This window comes from Medicago sativa, chromosome 4 (genome assembly GCF_051527215.1).
Source record: "Medicago sativa cultivar Bolivia chromosome 4, Bolivia_mono, whole genome shotgun sequence".
NCBI lineage: Eukaryota > Viridiplantae > Streptophyta > Magnoliopsida > Fabales > Fabaceae > Medicago > Medicago sativa.
Window position 1 is genome coordinate 28,384,613 of NC_140752.1, and position 24,650 is coordinate 28,409,262.

Below are 24,650 nucleotides of genomic sequence, written 5' to 3' on the forward strand. Positions count from 1 at the left end.
ATGTGCTGGCAATCAACAACGTCTCTTTCACACCTCTATATAAAGGAGTGAAGACTTGAAGATTTCCAAGAGACTCAACAACAATTAAAAGCGCCAAAACTCTGCTGAAATTGTTCTGCATCAAAAGTTGACTTAGAATTTCTTATCAAAGTTTATATCTTAGAAATTCTAGAGTCTTAAGAGTCTGTATCTGATTTGTATTGTGAACACCACTGATTGTATATCAAGTGTTCAACCTCAAACATTTTTCTTTGTAATTCCGTTTGAATAGAAGTCTCTTGCTTGTGTGCTTGAGCATAGGAAGTCTCTTGATTTAGTTCTTGAGCATAGGAAATCTCTTGCAGTTGTGCTTGAGTAGTTTAAAGTCTCTTGCTAGTTTTAGTAGTGAGCAATTGTAATCAGATATTACATTTTTAGTGAACTCTCCTTGGAAGTGCAAGGGGGGCAGGACTACTTCCGGTTTATGGAAGGAACCTGTATAATTGTTTTGTGTCTTTCTTCACTCTCTCTCCCTCTGTTTTTATCGGCTGTATTTAAAATTTGAACATCACTTCAGAAGCTGAACTCTATCTAGTTCTGGCCAGTGACTTCAGTAGCAGAAAACGAAGAAAAAGCAAACACAATTCAACCCCCCTTCTTGTGTTTTTCTCACTTTCATATTCGTCTCATTTTAATTGTCTCTTTAACATTTTTTCTCTGTCTCAAAATAATTGTCAATCTAAAATACTAATGCAACGTTTATTATTTTTTTCAACCATTATACTCTTATTTATTGAATTTCATTCAACTTAACTATTCCACTAACTATAATTAATAAGAGTATTTTATAAGTTGTTTTGGAAAAAAAATTCGTCTCAAATTATAAGCCGATTTAAAATACCAATGAAGAATTAAAGTTACTTTTTATATTATACCCTTAACTAATTATTACTTTCTATTACTATTTTAATTCTTTAATTTATTTTTCACATGGTATTTATTAAAGACAATTCTATAAAACAATTCATAATATTTCTTTTCCATACAAAATTAATTATAAATAAAATGTGAAGGAGGAAGCATATAAGTGGAAAAGGAATGGGATAATGTTTATCTTGTTTATTTACATTCGTTTCACTGAACCCTGAAGCTCTAACAAATCGACACTGCAAGAACCGAGCATCACTGAATGGCGAAGGGGAAGAAGCAACTGATGTCATCGGCGCCATGGAGAGGCGAGGAGGTTACCACCGAACAATTCCCAGACGCAAATCTCAAAGTCACCAGTCAATCTGATGGAACTTCAACTATGCATGTCCCTCGCTCCAAATCCAATACTCATAATCATGATGATGATGATGGAATTGAAATTGATCCTGAACTTCGTTACAGTTTTCAACGCAATTATCAGGTCTTCTTTTCTTCAATGTATTCAAATAATTCATACTTGTTTTCAACCTGTTTGCAATTTTGTTTGTAAAGTAAACTCAAATTAGGTTGTGATAGGTCAAATAAAGTTAATTTTGACCTATGAAGCAAAAACACTGACACATGAAAAATTTGAATTAATTTAGGGAAATACTCCTATTAACTAGTGCCCAGGGCCTTAAATGGTTATAAAAGTTTGTGTAATCAGTGCAATATAAAAAATAATTTCTTAATTTAGTATGTTTAAAGAGTGCCCCGGAGGCACTCGTTAACAAGACCCATTTATTTAATTTAATGTGATTACATATGTGTCATGTCAATGTTGGAAAACAACAAACACTTCCCATCAGAAGTGTCACAGCAAGAAAGGTTTTGACCAAATATATCAACTTTGTTTGACTCATTTTTGCTTATAATTACAAACGGATGTGTTTATAAGTTAAAACTTGAAACTCTTTTTTACTGTACAAGATTTGCAGCATAACCGCACATACAAGTTGAAGCATCAAACCATTATAACCAAGTGGTTGTAGTTACGCTGCAAACCTCTATATTGCGGTAAAATGCAAGCGGGCTAATGTTGTCAAAATTGTGGTTACAGTGTTGTTGCGGAGACTTCTAAAACTATTACTTGCGCAGTTGTGGATGTCAATTTAAAACTATGACGCCAACACTTCAGATCGAATGTGTGTGCCAGACATGTAATTAGGACACTAATACATGTGATTATTCAATTACTTTAATTTTTTTTTTTTTAATTATCACTATGTCTATGTATCGTCATTGTGTCTAGTGTCTGCTTCATAGCTGACTAATGGGATGCACGGTTGATAGATTTCATTTCATTTGAATTTGAATTATACTCCGTAACTGATCAATATCATCAACTAGTATAGACTCATCAGTGAAATTAGGAACTGGCTGTGCTAGTGTTGGAACTGATTACCATATACCTTTAAGTGATCGTTATAAACTGTAACATTTTCAGGCAGGCTTTCTTTCTGGGTTTTATATGTAATTTAGGTTTTGCAGCTGAGTTTTTGAAAAAAAAGGAATTTTAGTTAACTCTATTTTGTATCAATGATTTGGTTATAATTGTTTTAAAACCGAGTGATGCTTTTGCAACCTCCCAAGTTTTGCCTGATTTTTGTCTTTCATCGCAGTGAAACCAAGATTTAGAGACAATGTCAATTTTGATTCAAACTAACTATGCATTTAGATTTGCATCAAAATCACATTTGACAACCAGAAGTCGTGTTTGAAATTGTGCTATCAACTAATCAATCCCAGACCGTGGAGTGTAGTGACCGACCCCAAAACTCTACAGGAGGATAACAGAGTGGGATGACAGTTTTTTTGAAATTTTTATAGTGTATAATATAATTTATACTATATGTATAAAAATTCAGCTAGTTATGGCTGACCACTGACACAGTGGAAAATGACAACGATGAGAGTGAGAGAGAAAAATTCAAACGCACTTTAGGGTTGTTTAATTATTGCAAAGTCCTAAAATACTCCAACCAAAGCCCTAGATTTTAAGGTTTTTTTTTATAATTTTTTTTTATCTCATTAGGAGGTGCAGTGCTACAGCGTCTATAACCCGGTATTTTGGCCACTATAGCAGCTGGGACAGAAGTTATTTCAGCTTACGGCCGCTACACTAAACTGATCCACTACTGCATGTCCTCTAGGGGCTGCTCTGCCACTACAGTGTATTATTGACACACTGGTTTGACACTTGCTACCATTACCATGTATCAAAACATGCAGTTAATATATTACCTATGATTTCTGTTTTGTTGTTTGACTTTATGTCTATGTGCACCATAAATGTTTATTACATGTTGCCCCTTTTTATCATTGTTTCCCTTCCGCTATCGTACAATTAAACCAAGTTTTGAATGTAATATACTTCTCTTTTTGTATTTGCAGTTTCTTCAGCGAGTTTTTACCATTGACACAATGGTGAAACCTCTCCCACCCGTCATGGCTTACAATGTCTCTCGCAACTTGAACTTCTTTACGCGCATTTTCACTCAATTCTTTGGTATGTTAGATTCAGTGCACCTTTTTACACAGCTGGAGATTGCATATAATAATATAATAAATGTTTCAAAGTTCCCATTATTTTAAGGATTATTATTCCGTTCTTCTCTTAAAATCAAACTCAAAGGCCCAAATACGTAGGACTAGGAGCATGAACAGCTCTTACGTTGTTTCTACGCTCAACAGTGGTCTTTACTTTAAAATGCGCCCCAGCCCAGACATTGTCCTCCACCTCACCCAACAATTCAGCTGCACAAAGATTATCGCGAGATTGAATAATTTCAGTGTGAATGTGACATCCCCCACCATTGACATGTCTCATCATTGTTCTTCAAGTCAAATATATCTGACAAAGTGCATTTTGAACTGAAATCCTTCCTGAAACAAAAACCTGTAGTACGAACTCATCTTCCCACGTCCCTCCATCACCATTTAATTAACTTTCATATTTCAGAGTCAAATCCATGGCTCGCTATTACATATAATATGGCTTGAAACCTTCCATTCACATAAAACATCGCCTCTTTGGTTCAACACAAACTAGAGATTTCCTTGAGAAGTTGGCTTGAAGCAAAACACAGGATCTGGAGTCCGATAAAATAGATTTCATGGTGTTACATTCTATTCTGTCATATTTTTAACAGTTTAAACAGTGGTAATTGATATCATTTTATCATATTCCTTTTCATTTCCCCTCTCCCATCAATTGAAATATAGCTTTAGCTCAACATTTTACCTCTTCCCATTAATCTGAATATAGTTTTAGTTCAAATTTCAGACATTCTCTCCAGTGATTTTCTGGCAAAACTGTCAAGTTCTTCAAGTCATCTGTGTGGGTGCCATCCTTTATATATGAATTGCAGTCTCATAACCATTTTACACTTTCTCTTGCATTATACAGCTTCCAAATTGACCAACTGTGTTTCTCAATCAATTATTGGCACAGAACCATATCTATGCTTATCATGGTCAAAAGTGTGATTTGCGCCTCCTCGTTGGATTAGCATGATATTTTTGTAGTTTTAGCAAACCAAGTTTTTTTTTTTTTTTTCTCTGATGTTCCTATGCATTTTAAATAGGACGAATATTCAACAAATTTTGATATTTGCTTTGTTTTTGTTAATATGGTGGTGTATGTTACCTGCTGCACTGCAGATCCTGAAGGCATTGCAGCTGCCCAGAAATCCATGGGCATAGGACAGGAAGACAGAGATCGCAGAGTTCGGTGAAGATAATCGCAGAAGACACCATAAAATAAAATAAAAACTATATGCAAGAACTTTGAAGATGGTATTGAATTGTCATTTATGAGTAAAAAAAATTCCTGTTATTACTCGCAGAATTTTTGAGCTTGTTTGTCATGATATTTACTTATGTATAGTACAAGTTGACCAGCTTTACAATGTGATAATGTGTTTGCAATTTCCTCAAAAAAGATAACGTGTCTGCAATCTGTTATTTTTGTTATTTGTGCTGCATTATTACAACTCTATTACTTTTTTTGGGTGCACCGTTACTTTCTAATTTGATTGTATAGGTATACAAAAGTTTTGAAAAATTGAGAGCATACATTTCTATATATTTGGACTCAAACCCAAGCAAGTGATCACATGCATTTAATTTGGCTAGTCTGTTGTGTTTAGACTCCATTTATGTGCATAAGTTAATGGGAAAAAACAGGAAGAGAAAAACAAATGATGGTGATGACCATGGATTTTTCATCTTCTCAAAGAATACTTCTGCTTCTACAATAGTAGATAATTATGTGCATGAAGGATTGTTCTTTTATGTCCATGAGGAAGTAGAGGCATCACACGATCTACAATTATGTTTGGTTGGACCTTTTGTTACTAATATATTGATCTGGTGTCATATTATGAAGTAGGGAATCACATCACATGCATTTGGTGTTTGATGAAAGGGGTTTGAATGATAAATGGACTAGCTTGCAAACGAACCATACCTTGATATTCAACAAGGAACTAGTATACGGATTAAAGTTATATAACAAATATAATTGGTTATTTGGAATGAAAGTTTCGAGGATTATACACATGATTTAGAGATTATAATGTTTTGATAATCTACCTAATGAGGAAAATGACCATGCCAAAGTAATTTATGTGACTTGGTGTATAAATATTTTTATTAACGTTGTTATTTAATGACGTTATGTTAGGTTGGTTAATGGTGTTATTTAGATCTGAACCCATAAAATAGATGCTTTCAGATGTGTTAAAATGGTGTTATGTTAGGTTAGTGGGATGAGGTAACTAAACAAAGAGTTTGCATGGTTTTAGAGGGTTTAAATAATTTCCTTAAATCTAATCTATCTATATTTTATAACACTTTAAAAATAAAAATAAAAACACACAATTAATAAAGATACAAGATTTGATTATATTTTTCTTTCAACCAACTCCCTCCAAAACCTTTTCCTAGACCCCAACAAACCCGGGTGGCACTTTGGTGACATAATGTCACCGTGACATTAAATCTGGGCCACACAACACACACCTTTGTGTGGCCCAGATTTAATGTCACCCATACAACACATCTGGGCCACACAACACAACCCTTTGTGTGGACCAGATTTAATGTCACGGTGACATTATGTCACCAAAGTATTATCCAACAAACCCTAGGGAAAACACAGATAGGAAGTAAATAAGGTGATAAGGTGTGTGAATGTGATGGTCTGACATGAACTTCATTACATTGACGTGTTTTGAAAACTCTTTTTCCTACTAATGAGTGTACTAGCTTGCAATAGGAAAGCATACTTTTATTATATGTCATGGATCAATCCTTCATAAGGGAAAATCTGAATATACACCTAACAAAGTTCCCATTAAGTAAAGAGTATTACTTTTCCCACCCTATGGCCTCCTCGCGCGCCCTGTAAAAATTCCAAAAATACCCCTGGTCCGGATTACATTTTCCGGACAAGATTGTTAGAGTTTCCGGATTATACAATCCGGACCAATTCGATAGGCATATTTTGTGTCTTTCTTTGATGTCAAGTGTCTCTGTTGACCGTTATACGACCCCCGCATAAGCTGAAAAGCAATTGCAAGGGTCGTATGAGCGGTCAACAATGACCATGACACCACAAATCTCGTAAAAAACTAAATACATACGACGAAAATTGAAGAAAAGTGGTGAAATGTGTTCCGGAAAACAGAATCCGGACCAGATGCTATACGCTTTTTTGTGTCTTTCTTTGATGTCAGAGGTCTCTGTTGACCGTTATATGAACCCCACACAAGCTGCAATGCAATTGCAGGGTTCATAGGAACGGTTAACAATGACCATGACACCACAAACACTCCTACAAAACTTAAAAAATTTGAAGAGAATGGAAGAAAATAGGTGAAGTGAAGAATGATGGTGTTTGTTGAAGATGGAAGCCTATTTATAGCCTTAAACAAGTCCTAGGTCATTAATACAGTCAATGAAAACGTGTTAGTGGTTGTAACCGTCCAACCACTAATTGATGGCACTCTTTCAAAAGAAGCCAAGCAATCTTTCAAAAGAAGCCAATGCTGAAGCATTCCGGATTATACAATCCGGAATGTCCTTCGCCCTACAAAGAAGTGCAAACGTTCCCCTCGTTCACCATAAGAGCACCATAATCGCACTAATCCGGAAAATATATTCCGGAATTTGATGGATCATTCCGGATTGTATATTCCGGAACGCCTCAGTGCCATGGCCGGTGGTCTGCCACACGCGTTTTTTACTGTGGTCAAGTCAAAAACGTGTTTTACCACGTTTTTTGACAGCATTTATTCCTTCCCAGCCGTTTTTCACCCACCCCTCCCTATAAATACCCTTCCAAACCCCACCATTTCTCACACCATCCCTCTCCTCCTCTTCTTCCTTCTACAACCATGGTTTTCCATCGTTGGCCTTTCATAGATAAGGGCCTCGTTGAAAACTTTCAGGGTTTGTATGAACGATCAATGAGGATGGAACCGCGCTGCAACAAAGCGCGGTTCATCTGAGGGTCATGTGGGTCAGTGTGGTTATTAGCTTCGCCTGCCTGGGCGTAAGTGTGAGCACCCTCTTCCCTCCTCCTCCGGTTTTCCTCCAATAGCCAAGTTACTGCTATGTCCGATCACATAGCAGTGGTTAGGCTCTTAGGAGATTAGAATTAGGCTCTTAGGAGATTAGAAATAGGCTTTTAGGAGATTAGAAATAGATTTAGGATGTTATGTAATAAGCTTAAAAAGCTTGAAAATTATTGTAATGTATTGTTCATATATTAATAAAATGAGTTGTTTTTATGTTTGTGTCTTTTTATTAATGTTTTTTATTTTATTCGCATTTTATTTTACGAATTGTAGAGCTTAAAATTGCAAAAGTTCTGCTAAAATACATATCCGGATTTTATAATCCGGAGACATCTGAAAATTACTAACAATAGATTCCGGATTACGGAATCCGGACAAGGGGTAAAATTGAAAAAAAAAATAGGGCGCGCGAGGAAAGACATAGGGTGGGAAAAGTAATACTCTTAAGTAAATGCTTGGTTGGTTGAGATAAATACAAATATATTTCCACTTAACCTCAAATAATGGGCCTAGTTTAGCAACGATAGAAAATGGAAACAAATATCTTCACAGATGTATTGATAAGAAAGATTAATGAATTCATCTCCTAATTGAAACTAGATGAGTTCCATTATTGAAACTTGATCATGTATTGGGTTAATAATGTATTCGTCTCATATTTAGATGTTACGTTATGGAGTATGTCTTTATTAAATTTTTAAAAAAATTGACGATTAAATTTCAATTTATATGTTAAGCCTAACATTCTTATAGGACTCCAGAAATTAAAAAAAACTGATTTTATTATTGTCAAGTAATGAGACAAATAATCAGCGAAACTTAATTTATTAGATGATTTTAAATGTATTTTGGTCAAATATCAATTTTGGCCCTTTAAGTTTGATACAAATGTCCGATAGTTTTTTAAGTTTTAAATAGATTCTTACTACCATTTTAAGGACCTATTTAAAACTTAAAAAATTCAAATATGTGCATTAAATTAACAACTTAAATGACCAATTTGAAATTTAAAAAAACTTAAAAGACCTATTTGATATTTAAAAAAACTTAAAAGACTATATTTAAAAACTTAACAAACTTAAAGAACTAATATGATACTCGGAGGTATTTTGCCATGTATTTTTGTAACTATTGAATTTTGGATTTCTTTTTCGAATTACATGAAATTTTGATTAGACATAATTTTTTAAGAAGACATCTAAACCAAACCGAATGTCTTTAAATTTTTGGATTAGATAATTTTTGTTTCGTAACTGATTTAAACCGCATCGCGAACACAATAGTTAAATACTCCCTCCATCTCACATTACATGTTCTCTTTCTTATTTTTTGTCACAAATTGTATGTTCCATTTATAATACCAATACATGATTTTTTTTTTCCACTAACATGTACTTATTTATTGTATTTCAATCATCTATAATTACTTCACTAACTATAATTAATAAATATATTTTAGTCAATGATACATATTTTATCATTAAAATTAATATTACTAATCATTTTCTATGTAAAACTCAAATTGAACATATCTGAGACGGAGGAAGTAGCTTGATATCATAGCTGAATTCCTATGCAAGCATATAAGTATGGATTGAGAATTTAATAGTAGATAGAACATAATGAGTTTGATTGAGTTAATTATCTTATTAGAAAAATCTATGGTTAAATATGTTTTTGGTCCCTATAAATATGTCAACTTTTCGTTTTAGTCCCTCTAAAAAATTTCTTCAACTTTAAGCCTCTAAAAAAATTTCCATCTTCACTTTTGGTCTCTCCTTTAAACTAAACTCATATAGAATTAATATTTTTGAATAAAATTTTGTAAAAAAATTCATAATATTATAAGAATCTGAAGGAAAAAAATAAGAATTTTTTAACAAAACATGAATTTTAATATGAATTTTTATATTTTTGACGATTAAAAATTCATATTTAATTTGTGTTTTGTTAAATAATTCTATTTTTTTTGAATTTATTTTACAATATTCTACACATTTCTGCACAATTTTATTAAAAAAATACAAAAAAATAACTTAAAAATAGAGACAAAAAGTAGTGATTGAAAATTTTATAAGGATTAAAAGTTGAAGAAATTTTTTAGAAAAACTAAAACGAAAAGTTGATATATTTATAGAAACTTCAAATATCCAACTTTGAGTATTCTTTCGTAAACCAACATCAGAGTAACACTTACCATCTGCCACTTATTTAATGCACAAAATATTTAATGCTCAAAATATGCCACCAACCTTTTAAACAAACATGTGTAACATTTACCACATATATTCACGACATTGTTTCACTTTCATTGAATCATTATACAAACACACTCTCTCATTGTTTCACGGTGGATAGGAATTAGTAAAACACACTCTCTTCTCTCTTCTCTCTTCTCTCTTCATTCATCATCTAAATCTAACTCTCTTTCTTAAACACACAAACACAAACAACACAAACACTATTTTCTCTCTTATTCGATTAACTATAGTTACTACAAAGTTAATCATATGCTCTATTACTTTCCCTCAAAGTCAGGACAGTCAACTTAGAGAGCTTTTGCCAACAGCTTTGAGCTTGTCTTTGAGTGTATGAAATTTTAGAGGAAACAAGGGCTTGGTGATGAGTAGATCAGCAACTTGGTCTAAAGCTTGATGCATATTTTTCAGAGTGTTTTGTTTGCTAGCTCACCAATGATTTCATCGACCGTAATTTCCTTGATTAACAATAATGTAAGGTAATAAAGTTTATATAATAAAATGTACCATAATTTGTATTATTTGGTTTTTTTTGTTGACATTTTTTTATAGCCGTGTTTGGTTCTTTTTTTTTTTAATTTACTTAAACCATTTTTAAAAAAAATTATTACGAAAGAAAACTGAGAATAAATTTCGCTTAAAATTAAACTAAGAATAAATTAAAATAACACTAACTACTTTTTTTTTTGTGGCTTTTCAATTCATTTTAAATATTTTGTATGATATTACAAAGAATAACTTTTTTTTTTTTGACAAAAAAGAATAACTTTTTTTTCTTTTGAAACTTATGTAGAACTAACCAATTGAACATATCACAAATTCGGAATTTGGTCAGAAATAAATGAATAAATTTGGACTTGGATATATATTTGGAGGGGCTAAAAAAATTATCTAAATAAATTAAAATTTGCACATACTCCGTATGTTGTTATTTTGTAAATTTAGGTTTTGAAATCAAGTAATAAATTAAGTTGACAAATGTGTGTCTGGTGACACATTTTCATGATTAGTTCAAGAATTAATTCTATTTTCCATTTATACAGGGTGGATCTGGGTATGCAAGATATATTTCTTTTGAAGAAATCATTCTTGTAGACACCAAACATCCAATCATCATTAACCAAAACTATACGGATTTGGTGATGGGCAAAGCAAACACTTTGCAGGTTAGACTTGTATGTTTTTTCCCTTCAAAATTAGGACTTATATAGTCATGCCATGTTTTTTTTATTTTTACAAAATAATCATACCATACATAACATTGTTACTTTTGAATAAAGAGATATACTAATTAAATGATTTATTTTTGGAATATGATTATCCAGAAATCTGAAGTACAAATAAGTGGTGTAACATATCACAAGATTATCGGAACTACCCAAAGTAAATTTGCAATTGAATTGAATTGCAACGAGATTTCAGGTTGCACCAATATCTTGATGGATGTAGTTAACATAACCACGATTTCTGGAAAAGCTACCGAAGCTTATTGCAAAAATGCTCATGGAAAAGCTTCTTCAACTTCACCTCATGTGCCTTGCTTGTTGTAGGATGATGATTAGTATTTACCTTTTTTCTTTAGTTCACAAATTTGGGTTCATATGTTTTAGTACGACTTTTGGTAGAATTGATTTAGTATGATTTTGGTTTTGTAGAAACATGACTATGATTATACTAGCGTGTGAATTGAAAAATGCTAGAAGTCCACGTATAACATAGTGGAATGATACTTGGGGCATGCATGCAATCAACATATAACCACAGCACACGTGTGCACTGTCGTCTGACTGGACTACATGTATTTTATATATATATAATAGTTGGAACATGCGAATATTCTGTCACTTAAACAAGTTTTGATATTATTGTCAAATTAATATAATTTAAAGTCTACGTCAATGATCAATAAAGCAGCTCAAACATATCAAGATATCAGATAGAGCATATAAAGATATCACAAATTGCAGATTATCAACCAGTGTTGTTTATATGAAAAATTTAACAACCAAAGCTACCAGTTTCTACACTCCCAACTAAAGGTTACAACAAATAACAAAAAGAAACGTATATTGAAAATCTCACAACATACATGAAAAGTTAAGATATATCATCCAAGTGACATTACGGCAATTAGCCTTCATAATCTCCCTGAGTAAATTTGTTCTCTGAATAGAAGACGGCTATTACTTCATTTCCACCGAATTTTCTCCCATTCAATCCTGTGCGGGCTTTTGTAGCACCCTCAATATCCACATATTCCAAAAACACCTGCAAATGCGAAAAAACAGAAAAGTTGTCACTCTTTGTTTGCGCACAATATTACATGAGAACTGCTCTATAACCATGATAGAAACTCTGATATCACACTCACATTTTACAACCCCTTTTATTGGTTGAAATTCTAAAGGATTCCACCAAATTTATGAGACCCATGTAGATTAGTGAGATGTATTTGAATTTTAACCAAAAGAGGGAGTGTGTGTGTGTGTGTGTGTGTGTGTGTGTGTGTTGGAATTTGGAAAATGTGTTTAAAGTGTATTTGCTACCAATTCTATAACCCTGATGTTTTCAAGTCCCAAACCACACCAAAAAGCATATTTTAAAGTACTAAGGGTCCGTTTGGATTAGCTTATTTTAGAGCTTATACAAAACAACTTACGCAAATAAATACGTTTTTATGTATTATTTATAAGTTTGTTAAGGTATTTTATGAAGAAAAAAAAAAGTTTATGAAGATGCAATTTTTGTTAGTGAGAGCTTATAAATTAAAATAAAAACTTATTTATTTGCATAAGCTATTTTTCATAAGCTCAAAATAAGCTCAATCCAAACGGAGCCTAATTGAGTTCACTACTCTGAGCTCTGCAGCTTACCGCAGATTTTAACCCTTTAAAAACAACTCTAAAAGCCACCAGAAAACATGCACTCTAGCTGGTCAATTTCATGGATTAGAACTTTTATATGCATCAAAATATAATGGTATCCAAAATATATTCATTTTCCATCAGTAACTATACATCAATATATCACTAGCATAAAAACGCCATGCACCCTTAATTTTTATAATAATAATAATAATAATAATAATAATAACAACAGCTATCATCGTCATCATCATGAAGAAAACAAGAATGATAACTGGAAGAAGAAAAATTGTATCATGGCAACAAAAATTTCTACCACGTTAGGTCCAGAATACAGACCTTTCCAACTCCACCGGATAGATCCCCATCTGGTTGTGGGCGAGGGATCACAACATTCACCAAAGTACCTGCGCATGTTGTGAAAGTAAGAGTGTAAGTTAGTCCTGATACAACGAATGTCGGACTACAAATGGCTGTGAAACAAATCAATAAAGCAATTAATAAACATGCATTGCAGGTAGACAACCAGCACATAAAATCAGTAATTACCAAATTTGGAGCATTCCTGCCTCATGTCATCGATAATCTCTTCAAAGTCCTCGTCTTCTTTGAGCTCGTCAGGAGCAACTGCGTTAGTTAAACACACCACCTTTGTAGCCACTAATGCTGGTTGAAATATAAGTTTCTGCAAAATTGAAAGTATAAAATCGTTAATTTTAAATGGGCACCACAACATTGGTAATAGAAACATTTTCAGAGGCAATATTTTATACCTGCAGAGCGATTTGCTGTTGTGCATGCATTAAAATGCTCTCTTGTTCAGGTTTAGGCTGGGTTGTACCTTGATTAGCTCGTCTAACAGTAAGGGTCTTATCTCCCATCTTAATTCCATTCAGAGCTGCACAGGCAATATCTGTAACTGCAAGGTCCGCGTAAACACAAAATGCATAACCCTTTGAGTTTCCTGTTTCTCTATCTTTCACTAGATCGAAACCCCGAAGAGGCCCAAAAGTTTCTAAAAGCTCCCTGATCTGAGTTTCTGTAAAGTAATAGGGAAGTCCACCAACAAAAATGCGATCAGGACCTTCAAGTCCACCAGCAGACCCAGGTGTTAAGCCAACAGCGCCAAGGTTCAGGTTTGGGTTAGGTTGGCTTGGGCCAAGCGTAGCAGCTAGAGAAGGGTTGTAATCAGTAGGTCTCCTGACTTTGACAGGTGCCCCCTAGTTAAAATTAAAATTAAATCAAATTTGTTTAGATTCAGATGATCAACATTCATTTACTTCAAAAAACGAAAGAGGGACAGAGAGAAGTCTCATTAAACCTCAAAAATAATCCCGTCCAAAGCCATTGCGTTGCTAGCTTCCTCAACGGACCTCATCTCAACAAAGGCAAATTTTTTGTCATGGTTAATGTAAACATTGACCACAGCATCACCTTCATACACACACAGCCAAAAATTAGTTCCTAACAGTGATGGTCAATCTAAAATTTTAACAGGCTGAAGTATATCATATTTGAAGATTGTATGTACCTGGACCAGCAGTGTTTCCTCCAATATTAGCCATCACCTGGCTGAAGAAAATAGCAACAGACTGCAGTATAACATGAAAAAACACTTAAAAATGTTAGTGGCAAAACAAACATGAACAAAACCAGCTTTAAAAATTAAAGTCTTGTCTTCCACTTGTTTGTTGGTCAATAATAATGACATATTAAAACTGGTCCCAGAATTCATAAGTAAAAGTAAAAGCTTCCCAATAAAGTAATCGAATAGAATACAAGATAAGACTCTAGATAGCCATTTGATAAAATATGAAAAACTATTTGACAAGGCGGCAGTTTAGCAGATTGCCAACTCACTCATTCTCTCGTTCAGAGATTCAAGTAAGACACGAAGTACATTATAACAGATTGTAAATGGTTGGTCATACGATGAAACAAGAAAAACAATTCGACAAGGCAGCTTAGTTAAAAGTCACTCAGATGTCAAAAGGGATGTACTCTGAGCAATCTTATAAATATAATATTTGAGCATTGAAAAATATGAACAATTCCACAAAACCTATTTCATGCAGTATTTACAATTATCCAAAAACCAGCAGCAAGGAAAAAGATAAGGTCAAAGATCATGATGCTAAAGGCCAGTACCTGCTCATTGGCTGTAGGAGGGAGTCCACCAACATACACCCGCCTAGCATGTCGAGTAGCCTGTATAAATTTCATACATAAATGAAGTGCCTAAATTAGAGACAACAACGCTAAAAGCAAAGAAAAAATTATCAGTATATCACTAAAATGTCTTTCTCTACCTGTTGTGTCATAGCCTGAATTGGCATCATAGGGAGAGCACTGAACTGCGGCATCTTACGAAGGAGAAAAACAGGAAGACAGAAATCAATATAAGCCAAACCATACAAAACCACGGACAGGAACAAATAAAGGGAGATATACCTGATTAGTACCCATTGGAAACATGTTTGGCAACACTCCAGGAATTGCAGGATTTGGCACAGTAATCTGACCTGCAAATATAGGCATATTACAACTTAGAACCTCAAGAAAAAATTTATTTTTTTATCTTTTGAATAACAATTGTTAGATTAAGTATCAAATGAGTCCTTTTGCTCCAATTTCCATTTATTTAAGCAGAATTTAACCTTGTTAATATAGGCATACAATTGAAGGAACATTTAAACAAGTTTTGGAGATAATATATGTACGTCTACCAAAGTAGATATAGTTTCCAGTCCAAAGTAGATATAGTTTCCAGTTGAAGACGAACAAGACCCACCAAAAACCGGTGCATTGATTCCTCCTTGGACATAAAAGCTACAGATGTCGGCTCACGCCCATTGTCAGCACAGTGGGGCAAGTAGCCCAACATTGCCTTCTTAGAGCATAAGACAAGACATAGAAACAAAAAAAAAACAAACACCAAACAGAAGACAAAAAACCAAAGCATCTTTTAGTTCCAGGATATCAACAAGTAAACCAAAAGAAGACTAAATTGCACACCATAGGAGACGAGTTCTCAAAGAGTAACATGATCGGATAATAACTGAATATAGCTTACCAAGATAAGAGCATGCAATTTGATATGAACTTTTTCCCATACTACGACCAACAAAAAAAGAAAGCAGTTAAGATAAACAAAGTTTGTACAAAATACAAGAGCAAATACCTGTAACAGCCGCAGGACCAGCTAACATTGAAGCAGGGGGAGCCAAATCAAAACCACTAACCCTTTTGCTGTAAGTAAATAATGTTAGCATTCAAATATAAATAAATACTACCTCACACCAAGAAACACTTATCATGTAATTAGACTGTTAGAATATTGAACTATAATAATTTAATAATAATTAAAATAATAATATTGAACCTTACATGCACCGGATGTTTTTAAGAATCAGAAATTAATAATTTTCCAAATAGCTGTGACATGCATTAATACTTGCAAATGTGTTGCCATATTCCGGACTCTTAAATGGTAAGTATGCTTTTGTTTACGCAATTTACCTCTTCGAGCGAGACCGTGACCTTGTTCCATGCTCAGATCTATCCTTAGACGGTGAAATAGATCGAGACCGAGACCTACGCTTATGCCTTTCCTCTCGATCATAATCCCTTCTTCTGTAATATAAACTAGTTTTTTAAGGAAAACTGAAAATGAACAAAAACAACAATTCCAAAAAAAACAAGATTACTAAAAATTCATGACTGGGCAAGATAAATAAGGCATCAATATTGCAAATCACATATGAGCTTTTAACCTGTCGCGGTCACGGTCACGACTTCTGTGAGAATCACCATCATCCCTATCTCTACCCCTTTCCCTTTCCCTATCTTTTCTGTCGTGATGTCGATGATCTCTGTGGTGATCCCTTTCCTTCTCCCCATCACCACGATCTCTCTCTCTGTCTCTATCTCTGGGCCTATCCTTTTCTCTTTTCCTGTCTCTCTCTCGTTCCTTTTCTCTGCTTCTCGAAGATTCTCTATCATAATCACGAGATTCATGCTGCCAAAACAAAAAAAAAAACAACATAAGCTATGTGTAAGAGTCCAATTCCACTATAAATTACTCAAACCAAAAGGGAAAAAAAATCCCTCTCTACCTCTGTAGATAGGTTTTAATTTCAAAGAAGAAACGCATTTAACCCTACTTGTTAATTAACAATAAAACACAAACCAATTGCTAACTAACCCTAGTTGGTTAATTTCAAAATGGAAATTGATCATTCTTATGAAGAGACTCAATAAAGAAACACAAGAACGATTGTCAGCCGTAGATTTTCAGAATATAGGACACATGATTTCAGCCAGCGATGGACCTAGCAATGTAAACTTTTTTAAAATGGTTCAGAAGACACATTCACGCCTTTTGTATACAAGTGCTTTCGTAATATTTAGCAATGCTGATTGTTAAGTAACACAAGAAAACAGAAATCAATTATCAACTAACCCCAAATGGTTAATTTCAAAAAAGAAATGCATTCAACCTTACAACAACAACAACAACCAAGCCTTATCCCACTATGTGGGGTCGGCTACATAAATCAAACAACGTCAGTGTTCTATCAAAAACCATGTCTTTCTCCAACTCATTGATCTCTAGATCATTCTTGATGGTTTCTCTAATAGTTCTTTTAGGTCTTCCTCTACCTCTAGTGATTTGACTCCCCTCTATCTAATCAAACCACCTACGTCTAGTTGCTACCATCTTTTCTACTATAGGTGCTACCCTAACACTCTCTTTAATGTTGTCATTTCTAATTCTATCCTGTCTAGTCCTGCCACGCATCCAACACAACATACTATGCCGTGCTTCTGCTCAGGCGGAAGCCATACATAACTAAGGCTTGTCTCCAAGTCTCCTACCTCCCATTTAATTCCTCTCTCGACTCTCCATGTAGGACTATATCATCTGCGAAAAGCATACATCTTGGTGTCCGCTCTTGAATGTTTTCCTTAAGTACATCCAAAACTAAAGTGAAAAGATAAGGGCTTGGTGTTGAACCTTGGTGCAATCCTATTTCATGGGAAAATCCTCAATGCAGTGGCCGAAACAGAAAAAAAAAACCTCAGGTGGGCCACTAAAATTAATTATAATATATAAACACCAATTAAAATTGTAATAAGCATTAAGTACGAAATTGAAATGACGGAGTTTGACTAAAACGTTAGGGTGGATACTTATAAAATTACGTATTTAACAGCTACTATAAAATATGAAACTTTTTTTGTACATTACGACGGTTAAATGAGAAAATTCAGTTGATATGACAATATGCCAAGTATAAGCATCACAAAAATCACGTATGCCACTTTTGAAACTGCGGAAAACTATAACCGTTGAAAATTTGTTTAAAGACTCACAAAATAGACCTATAATTGAATTATTTAAATTTTTCGGGTGGGCCACTACACCACTTTGCGAGAATTTGGATCAACCGAAACCTAAAACCGACACAAAATTGTATAAAATCTAGCAAAGTAGAGCTATGATCATTAATTTTTTATTTTTCCGGGTGGGCCGTGCCCCACCCCAGCCCATGAAGGGCTCCGCCTCTGCCTCAATGTCTCCACCTTATGTTCTCACACTAGTCGAGACTTCCTTATACATATCCTTGATAGCTCGAATATAAGCAATCCTAACACAAACATCTAACTAACACTAATGGTTAATTTCAAAGCTGAAATGCAATATAACCTATTCATTAATACACAAACCATGATTGATTAATTTCAAAATTGAATTACATTAAACCATAATTGTTAATTTTTTTTTTTGAACAATCACCCTAATTGTTAATTTAAAAAACCAAGAAAGAATATTAAAAAGGAATCAACCAAGCAGAAATGCAATTAAACCTAATTATCAACGATCATGAAAACACAAACCAATTGTTAACTGACCCTAATTGATTCATTTCAAAATTGAATTACAAATTTACAATAAATCCCAATTGTTAGTTAAAAAAAGTCTAGCAAGACTGATAAAAAGGAATCAACCAAGCTGAAACACAATTAACTCCAATTAACAATTAAGAAACCCTCTAAAAACCAATTATTATCTAACCCTAATTGGTTAATTTCAAATTTGAATTACAATAAACCCTAATTTTTTTATGACAATATAAATCCTATAACGAAGAGTATGAATGAATCAATTTAAAATCAAATTTAGTTGGATATATGATAGTGTTGGAAATTGAAAAGGAAAGCGTACCCGCGATTTGGAAACGGGTTGATCGAGAGGTTGAGGAGAAGATGCAGAAGAAGGAAAAGGATCATCTCCTCCACTTCCTTCTCCGCCTTCTCCTCCACCGGCTCCACCGCCGTTCCCTTCGTATCTCTCTTCTGCTTCGTATTCAGCCATTACTTTTTTTTTTTTTTTTCTCTTCTGTTTGAAACGTAAAAGCAGTGTTTGTTTCAGTTCACTTGTTTTTACTACTCTCAACTCAAGCCACCGTTTCTTTCCCTAGCTGCAGTTTTATTTTACTATGCTTTCGGATAATTTTATGATGCATAAGTGAGATAAGTCTTGTATTACACCCGTCTTTTAATATAGGAGTATTATATTAAAACTTCGCAAAGGTCTTATGTGCTAATATATATTATAATAAATAAATATTTCTTCGAAAATATATCAACATTAAAATCATTATGTTAACAATTGAAAAAAATATACTCCCTAAAAAAAAATTGAAAAAAAATATACATTATCTACATTAGCTAAATTCAAATAGATTTCTAAAAAAAAGGAATAGGTTTCAAACTCACATACCATAGACTAATGTCGACAGAAAATTGAATGGAGAATGGTCATGCCACCCCATTTTTTTTGAGTTTATAGATATTTAAGAATAAGAAATACTGAAGATTAATCTGGTAGCGTCACTGTGAAGGTGAGAAAAACACTAGAAGGGGGGTTGAATTGTGTTTGATTTTTCTTCGTTTTCTCCTAAGCTGAAAACCACTGTTCAGAAGCAAATAGAGACTGTTTCTGAAGTGATGTTCAGAACTAACTTGCAGCGGATAAAAACAGAGAGAGAAGGAAGAAAGACACAAAGCAATTATACAGGTTCCTTCCACAAACCGGAAGTAGTCTTGTCCCCCTTGCACTTCCAAGGAGAGTTCACTATAATGTAATATCTGATTACAACTGCTCACTGCTACAATTAGCAAGAGACTTCAAATTGCTCAAGCACAACTGCAAGAGATTTCCTATGCTCCTGAACACAATCAAGAGACTTCTAATGCTCAAGCACAACTACAAGAGAATTCTAATCAAACAGAATTGCAGACATTTGGAAAAGATTATTCATTTGAGGTTCTTTGTATTACCATTTTTCCAAAAAAAAGCACAAAATAAAACAAAGTCGGGATCAAAACAACCTTTTTATTAATGATGACAATACTTAAAGCAAAAAGCCCTACACAAGTTCACTTTCGTCTCGGGCAGAACGAAAGGATATTTTTGAAAAGCGAAAAGCAACAAACAAACATTAATTGAACGAAAAGCAGCGGAAGGAACGTCAACATCGACCCAATTACGACTAATCACTCCATGTGACACAATACTAGGTACCGGGATTCGATATCAGATTAGCTTTGCACATTTGGATTCAAGTCTGTGAATGACAGGATCTTGGCTTTGACTAAATCTTGAACTGAATTCCTCAAAGCATAACAACGCTCAACATCGTGACCTGACGCCCCTTGATGGAAGACACATGAGAGGTCGACTCTAAAAGCTGCTGGCAATTTTTCGGACATCGGAGGAGGCGGCCTGGTCTGGACATAATTTCCTTTGAGTAAAGATGGGAGCAACTCAGCGTACTTCATGGGAATTGGATCAAATCATGTCCTTGGAGCCTGTTGTCGAGGCTGTTGTTGCTGATACGGTTGTTGAGGCAGATAAAGCGGTTGTTGAATGGCATTGGTAGCAGGTGTAATAGCAGCCACTTGTTGATAGGCCGGATATTTTTGCTGAGGCCGCCCTTTCACCATACTAACCTCCTGCTCTTTCTTTTTCGAACTACTAGCGGGGACACTTTCTTTGACCAATCGTCCTTCTCAGACTCCTTCTTCTAATTGTACACCTATACCGACCATCTCTGCAAAGTCCTTGGACACACTTCCGACCATCTTCTCGTAGTAGAACTGATTGCGAGTCTTTAAGAAAAGTTTGGTCATCTCCTTCTCTTCTATATGTGGGCTGACTTGGGCAGCGACATTTCTCCACCGCTGAGCGTATTCCTTGAATGTTTCTTTGTCTCACTGGGTCATAGCCTGAAGATCACTCCGGTCTGGAGCCATGTCTACATTGTAGTTATATTGTTGCACAAAAGCATCACACAAATCCTGGAAAGTTCGGATGCTAGTTTTGTCCAGATTCATATACCACTTCAATGAGGGATTAGCCAAGCTTTCTTGAAAGAAGTAGATAAGGACCATATCATCTTTAGCATATGCGGACATTTTTCTTACATACATTGTCAGGTGGTCTTTAGGGCATGAGCTCCCTTTATACTTTTCAAAACCTGGGACCTTGAATTTGTGGGGTATCCGGACGTTTGGTACCAAGCAGAGGTCATAAGCCGTCTTCCCAAAAGTTTCTTTCCCACAGAGAGCTCTCATCTCCCGCCGCATCTCATCATACTTCTCTTGTAGGTCATTAACCCTTTCATAGGCCCTCACACTCCTAGAATGGAAGATTGGTTCCTTTTCTTGTGGAATGGTATGAACGGCAGGTGCTGAATAGGTCACAGCAGCTGGAGGAAACATTGTAACTTGCAGAGGAACATGAGTTGCACGTTGAAAAGTAGGCATTGGACCTTCACAAGCAGTAGGGCGGAGTATTTCACCGGCAGAAAAGGGCATGCCCCCGGGCATGGAGCGTTGTGGTGCAGAGTACTTCGGAGTGTCGACATAAAATGTCCATTCATGGCCAGTAGAAACAAATGCTTCGACCTCGGTGCTGACAGGCAGAGGAGGAGGTGGTGGAGTCTGTGCAACTGCCAACAACTTTACCAGATTAGTTAACTCTTCCATCTTTGTCTTCATAGATGCTAGCTCATCCAACTTGGTATTCACGGTTGTCATTTCTTCCCGGAGTGCCTGACTTTCTTGCTCAAAACATTCTATTTTCTTCTTAATATTTGTCTGAGTGTCGTACAAGATAGTTGACTGGTAACGAATACGTCGGGCCACTGTTGAGACGGCTTAACCCTTTTGATGAAAAGAAAATTTTGTGAGACTCAAATTTGAGACTATGAAATGCAAATGATGCAGGATGCTTATGCAAAAAATAGACACATTTTTTTTATTGAAGAACTTATCAAAGTGATTGTAAACATTATAAGGGACATTGTTTCATTTGATAATTTGAAGAAAAAAAAACAATTCCCTTAAAAACAAAAACAAAGCCAAAGACAAAGTCCCCAACAAAGCTAAGGTTTATTTTAAGACTTTTGAAATTGTATTCCTTGATGTCCCTCTTCATAAGGTCCACACTTCTGATGTTTACAAGACGACTTATCTAAGTCCTTCGATGTTTTGATGAGAAAGAGTTTTTATGAATGTATGCACGTATGCATGATAATGCAACAAGAACATAGAATACATGGTGGGGTTAAGTCTACAATGTTGGAGCTTAGGGTAAATACGTCATTTGGTAAGGACTATGGTTTCATTTGCACTTGTAACAAGGGTTCTACCAAGTTCCCAAAGTTTTCAACCACTTCCGAATATTTGTCAGGTGACGGGAGTACTCCCATTCCAACAATATTCGTAGGATAGTCTCGTTTGGGTGTAGTATCGCGTATCAACCAATACAAGAGTACTCTCGAGTAGCCACTGCACTACGTCCTAAAAGGCCAAGATGGGTTAAAGGTAGCTAAAGGTTCTCAACTTCGACAGTCACTTGAAAATATCATGCCAAACATGAGTACTGACGTTGACAAAGTATACTTCCAAGATTCCTCCATTGAGTGGGGTTATCACATGTGCCACAACCGAAGAGTACTCTTGGCACGAGACTATGATTATACCCCGTCCTATCTTAAATTTCCCTCAAGTCCGGGTGTAGGACTTACCTCACCACTCACGTTTAAGAAAAGAGAAAGAAGAAGGAAAAACAAATATACACATAATTTCCATCTTTTATTTTTTTTTTATTATTATTTTTTGGATTTTTTAAGCAAGTTTAAAGCACAAAATTTTAAACAAAGCCAAGTTAGGCTTAACCCTCTTAAGGGGTCCCCAGTGAAGTCGCCATTTCTGTCGCGTTATTTTTCGGAGATCAAGGCTATTTGATTAGCGTTTGACTCACTAAATTATTTCACGACTGAACATTTTATTTTTTTCAAAAAGAAAGTGGAAAAAAGTTCAAATACCACATTTTTAAAGATTAAGGGTTCGGGGGTTGGTTATATTTATGGAAGATGTTAGCACCCTAAATATTCGTAGTACTCTACGAGAACCTCTTGATTTTATTTAACTTTTTTGTGCTTAAACTTGCTTGCTTTTTAAAAGAAGGACTTAAAGTGATAAAAAGAAAATGAACATTTTTATTTACATTTTTTATTGATTTGGAAGGACATGGTCCTTTGCCTACGTACCCGTAAGGGATCAAAACCTCGTAGTTCGGGGTAGAAATTGACATTTGATTGGTTGTGTTTTTTTTTTATTAATTTTGAAAAAAGTTTTAAAGTAAAAAGCCAAGTGGTAAATAAGAATCTGGTTTGTATTTTTTAATTTGAAAGAGAATAGACTCAAGGTATAATTAAGTTGATTAAAGTTTGAGTAAGAAAATAAAATAAAAATGGGATCACTTGATTTGAGAAATTAAGGTTTGTTATGAAAATATTTTTGTGATTTTTGTTAGTTGAATGTTTTTGTTGTTTAGGAATAATAAATGAAAATTAAACTAACGGAGCAATAAAAATAAAAGCGCGTGGATTTTTGTAGTGACGTTGGATCACCACAAAATCCCTAATCTATTTTTTTTGCATTTTTGGATATATATATATATATATATATATATATATATATATATATATATATATATATATATATATATATATAAGCGGTAAAGAAATAAAAGGACACACACACACTTTTCTCATTTATATTGTTTACATTGAACCTAGATACATTCTAATTGCTGGAAAATAAATGACGATAATTAAAATGCTAAATGATAATAATAAATAGATATAAAATGAAATGCAAAAATGCTAAAAAGAAATAAAATGCAAGAAAATAAAAGAAAATAAAAGAAAGGGACAACTGAAGGGACAAAATTACCGAAGGGACAAAATCCCGAAGGGACTTTTCCGAAGGGACAGAAAAAGAGGGAGAAGAAAAGAATAGCTCGTCAACACAAGCTAAATGAGGGAGAAGAGAGAAAAGTTCTTTGACAACTCGAGAACTTTTGGTGTGTGAAATTGTGAGAAATGAGAGCTATATTTATAGGTGAGGAGTTTGATGAAAATGGAAAAGTGGTTTAATGGTTTTTGATGGACAATTATGGTGAATTTTGAAAAAAGGAATGTTAAAGTTGACACTTGACTTGAAATTTTTTTGCACCTTGGACATTTTATTTTTTGACCTATTGACACTTTGTTTTTTTTTTTTTGACTTGGACAATAAAATAAAAGTGACCAAAATAAAATATGAAAAATGCCTAATTAAAAGATAAAATAAAAATTAGAAATAAAAATTAAAATTATAAAATTAAATAAAAGATGGAAATTAAAGAGTAAATAACAAATAATAAAAAACTAAAGAAAACTAAAAATATAAAAATATAAAGAGAGAAGAGGGCCTAACTCGGAACCAAACTTGATGTATTTTAAGATACCTTTCTGCTGAATTTTTCTCTGAAAAGTCAGAGACTAATCAGGCTCAAATGGCATATGAATGTGGAGTCTTAGGTCAAAAATTGGGGTATGACAGTTACATTTGATCTGCTAAAAAATAAATGACAA

General features: G+C 34.3%; 2 protein-coding genes, 1 long non-coding RNA gene and 1 pseudogene across 5 annotated transcripts; 2 read left to right on the forward strand and 2 right to left on the reverse strand.

The window, feature by feature from the left end:
- Nucleotides 1-1,070: 1,070 nt before the first annotated feature.
- LOC146927497 (zinc finger/BTB domain protein) lies at nucleotides 1,071-5,035 on the forward strand. The gene is made up of 3 exons (XM_085700740.1): nucleotides 1,071-1,390; nucleotides 3,343-3,457; nucleotides 4,612-5,035. The coding sequence occupies exons 1-3, from the start codon at nucleotides 1,169-1,171 to the stop codon at nucleotides 4,683-4,685; spliced, it is 411 nt and encodes a 136-aa protein (XP_085556866.1). The 5' UTR covers nucleotides 1,071-1,168; the 3' UTR covers nucleotides 4,686-5,035.
- Nucleotides 5,036-9,845: 4,810 nt separating this feature from the next.
- Nucleotides 9,846-11,634, forward strand: LOC146927498 (uncharacterized). The gene is made up of 3 exons (XR_015005691.1): nucleotides 9,846-10,269; nucleotides 10,834-10,956; nucleotides 11,116-11,634. It is a non-coding gene; the product is annotated as an uncharacterized LOC146927498 (long non-coding RNA).
- Nucleotides 11,635-11,689: 55 nt separating this feature from the next.
- On the reverse strand, nucleotides 11,690-19,070 carry LOC146927499 (splicing factor U2af large subunit A-like). Of its 3 annotated transcripts, XM_085700743.1 has the most exons (15): nucleotides 18,884-19,070; nucleotides 16,428-16,672; nucleotides 16,174-16,287; nucleotides 15,836-15,903; nucleotides 15,728-15,768; nucleotides 15,405-15,541; nucleotides 15,106-15,178; nucleotides 14,964-15,017; nucleotides 14,803-14,862; nucleotides 14,186-14,246; nucleotides 13,976-14,088; nucleotides 13,428-13,874; nucleotides 13,204-13,339; nucleotides 12,994-13,061; nucleotides 11,690-12,058 (listed from the first exon to the last, which is right to left on the reverse strand). In XM_085700743.1, exons 1-15 carry the CDS (start codon nucleotides 19,031-19,033, stop codon nucleotides 11,921-11,923), a joined length of 1,905 nt encoding a protein of 634 aa, XP_085556869.1. In that variant the 5' UTR covers nucleotides 19,034-19,070; the 3' UTR covers nucleotides 11,690-11,920. The 3 variants fall into 3 exon arrangements, with proteins under 3 accessions (XP_085556869.1, XP_085556868.1, XP_085556867.1); XM_085700742.1 differs by lacking the exons at nucleotides 15,405-15,541; nucleotides 15,728-15,768 and having other exon boundaries at nucleotides 14,964-15,008; nucleotides 15,106-15,176; XM_085700741.1 differs by lacking the exons at nucleotides 15,405-15,541; nucleotides 15,728-15,768 and having other exon boundaries at nucleotides 15,106-15,176.
- Nucleotides 19,071-20,262: 1,192 nt separating this feature from the next.
- LOC146927500 (uncharacterized) lies at nucleotides 20,263-21,762 on the reverse strand (annotated as a pseudogene).
- Nucleotides 21,763-24,650: the final 2,888 nt, after the last annotated feature.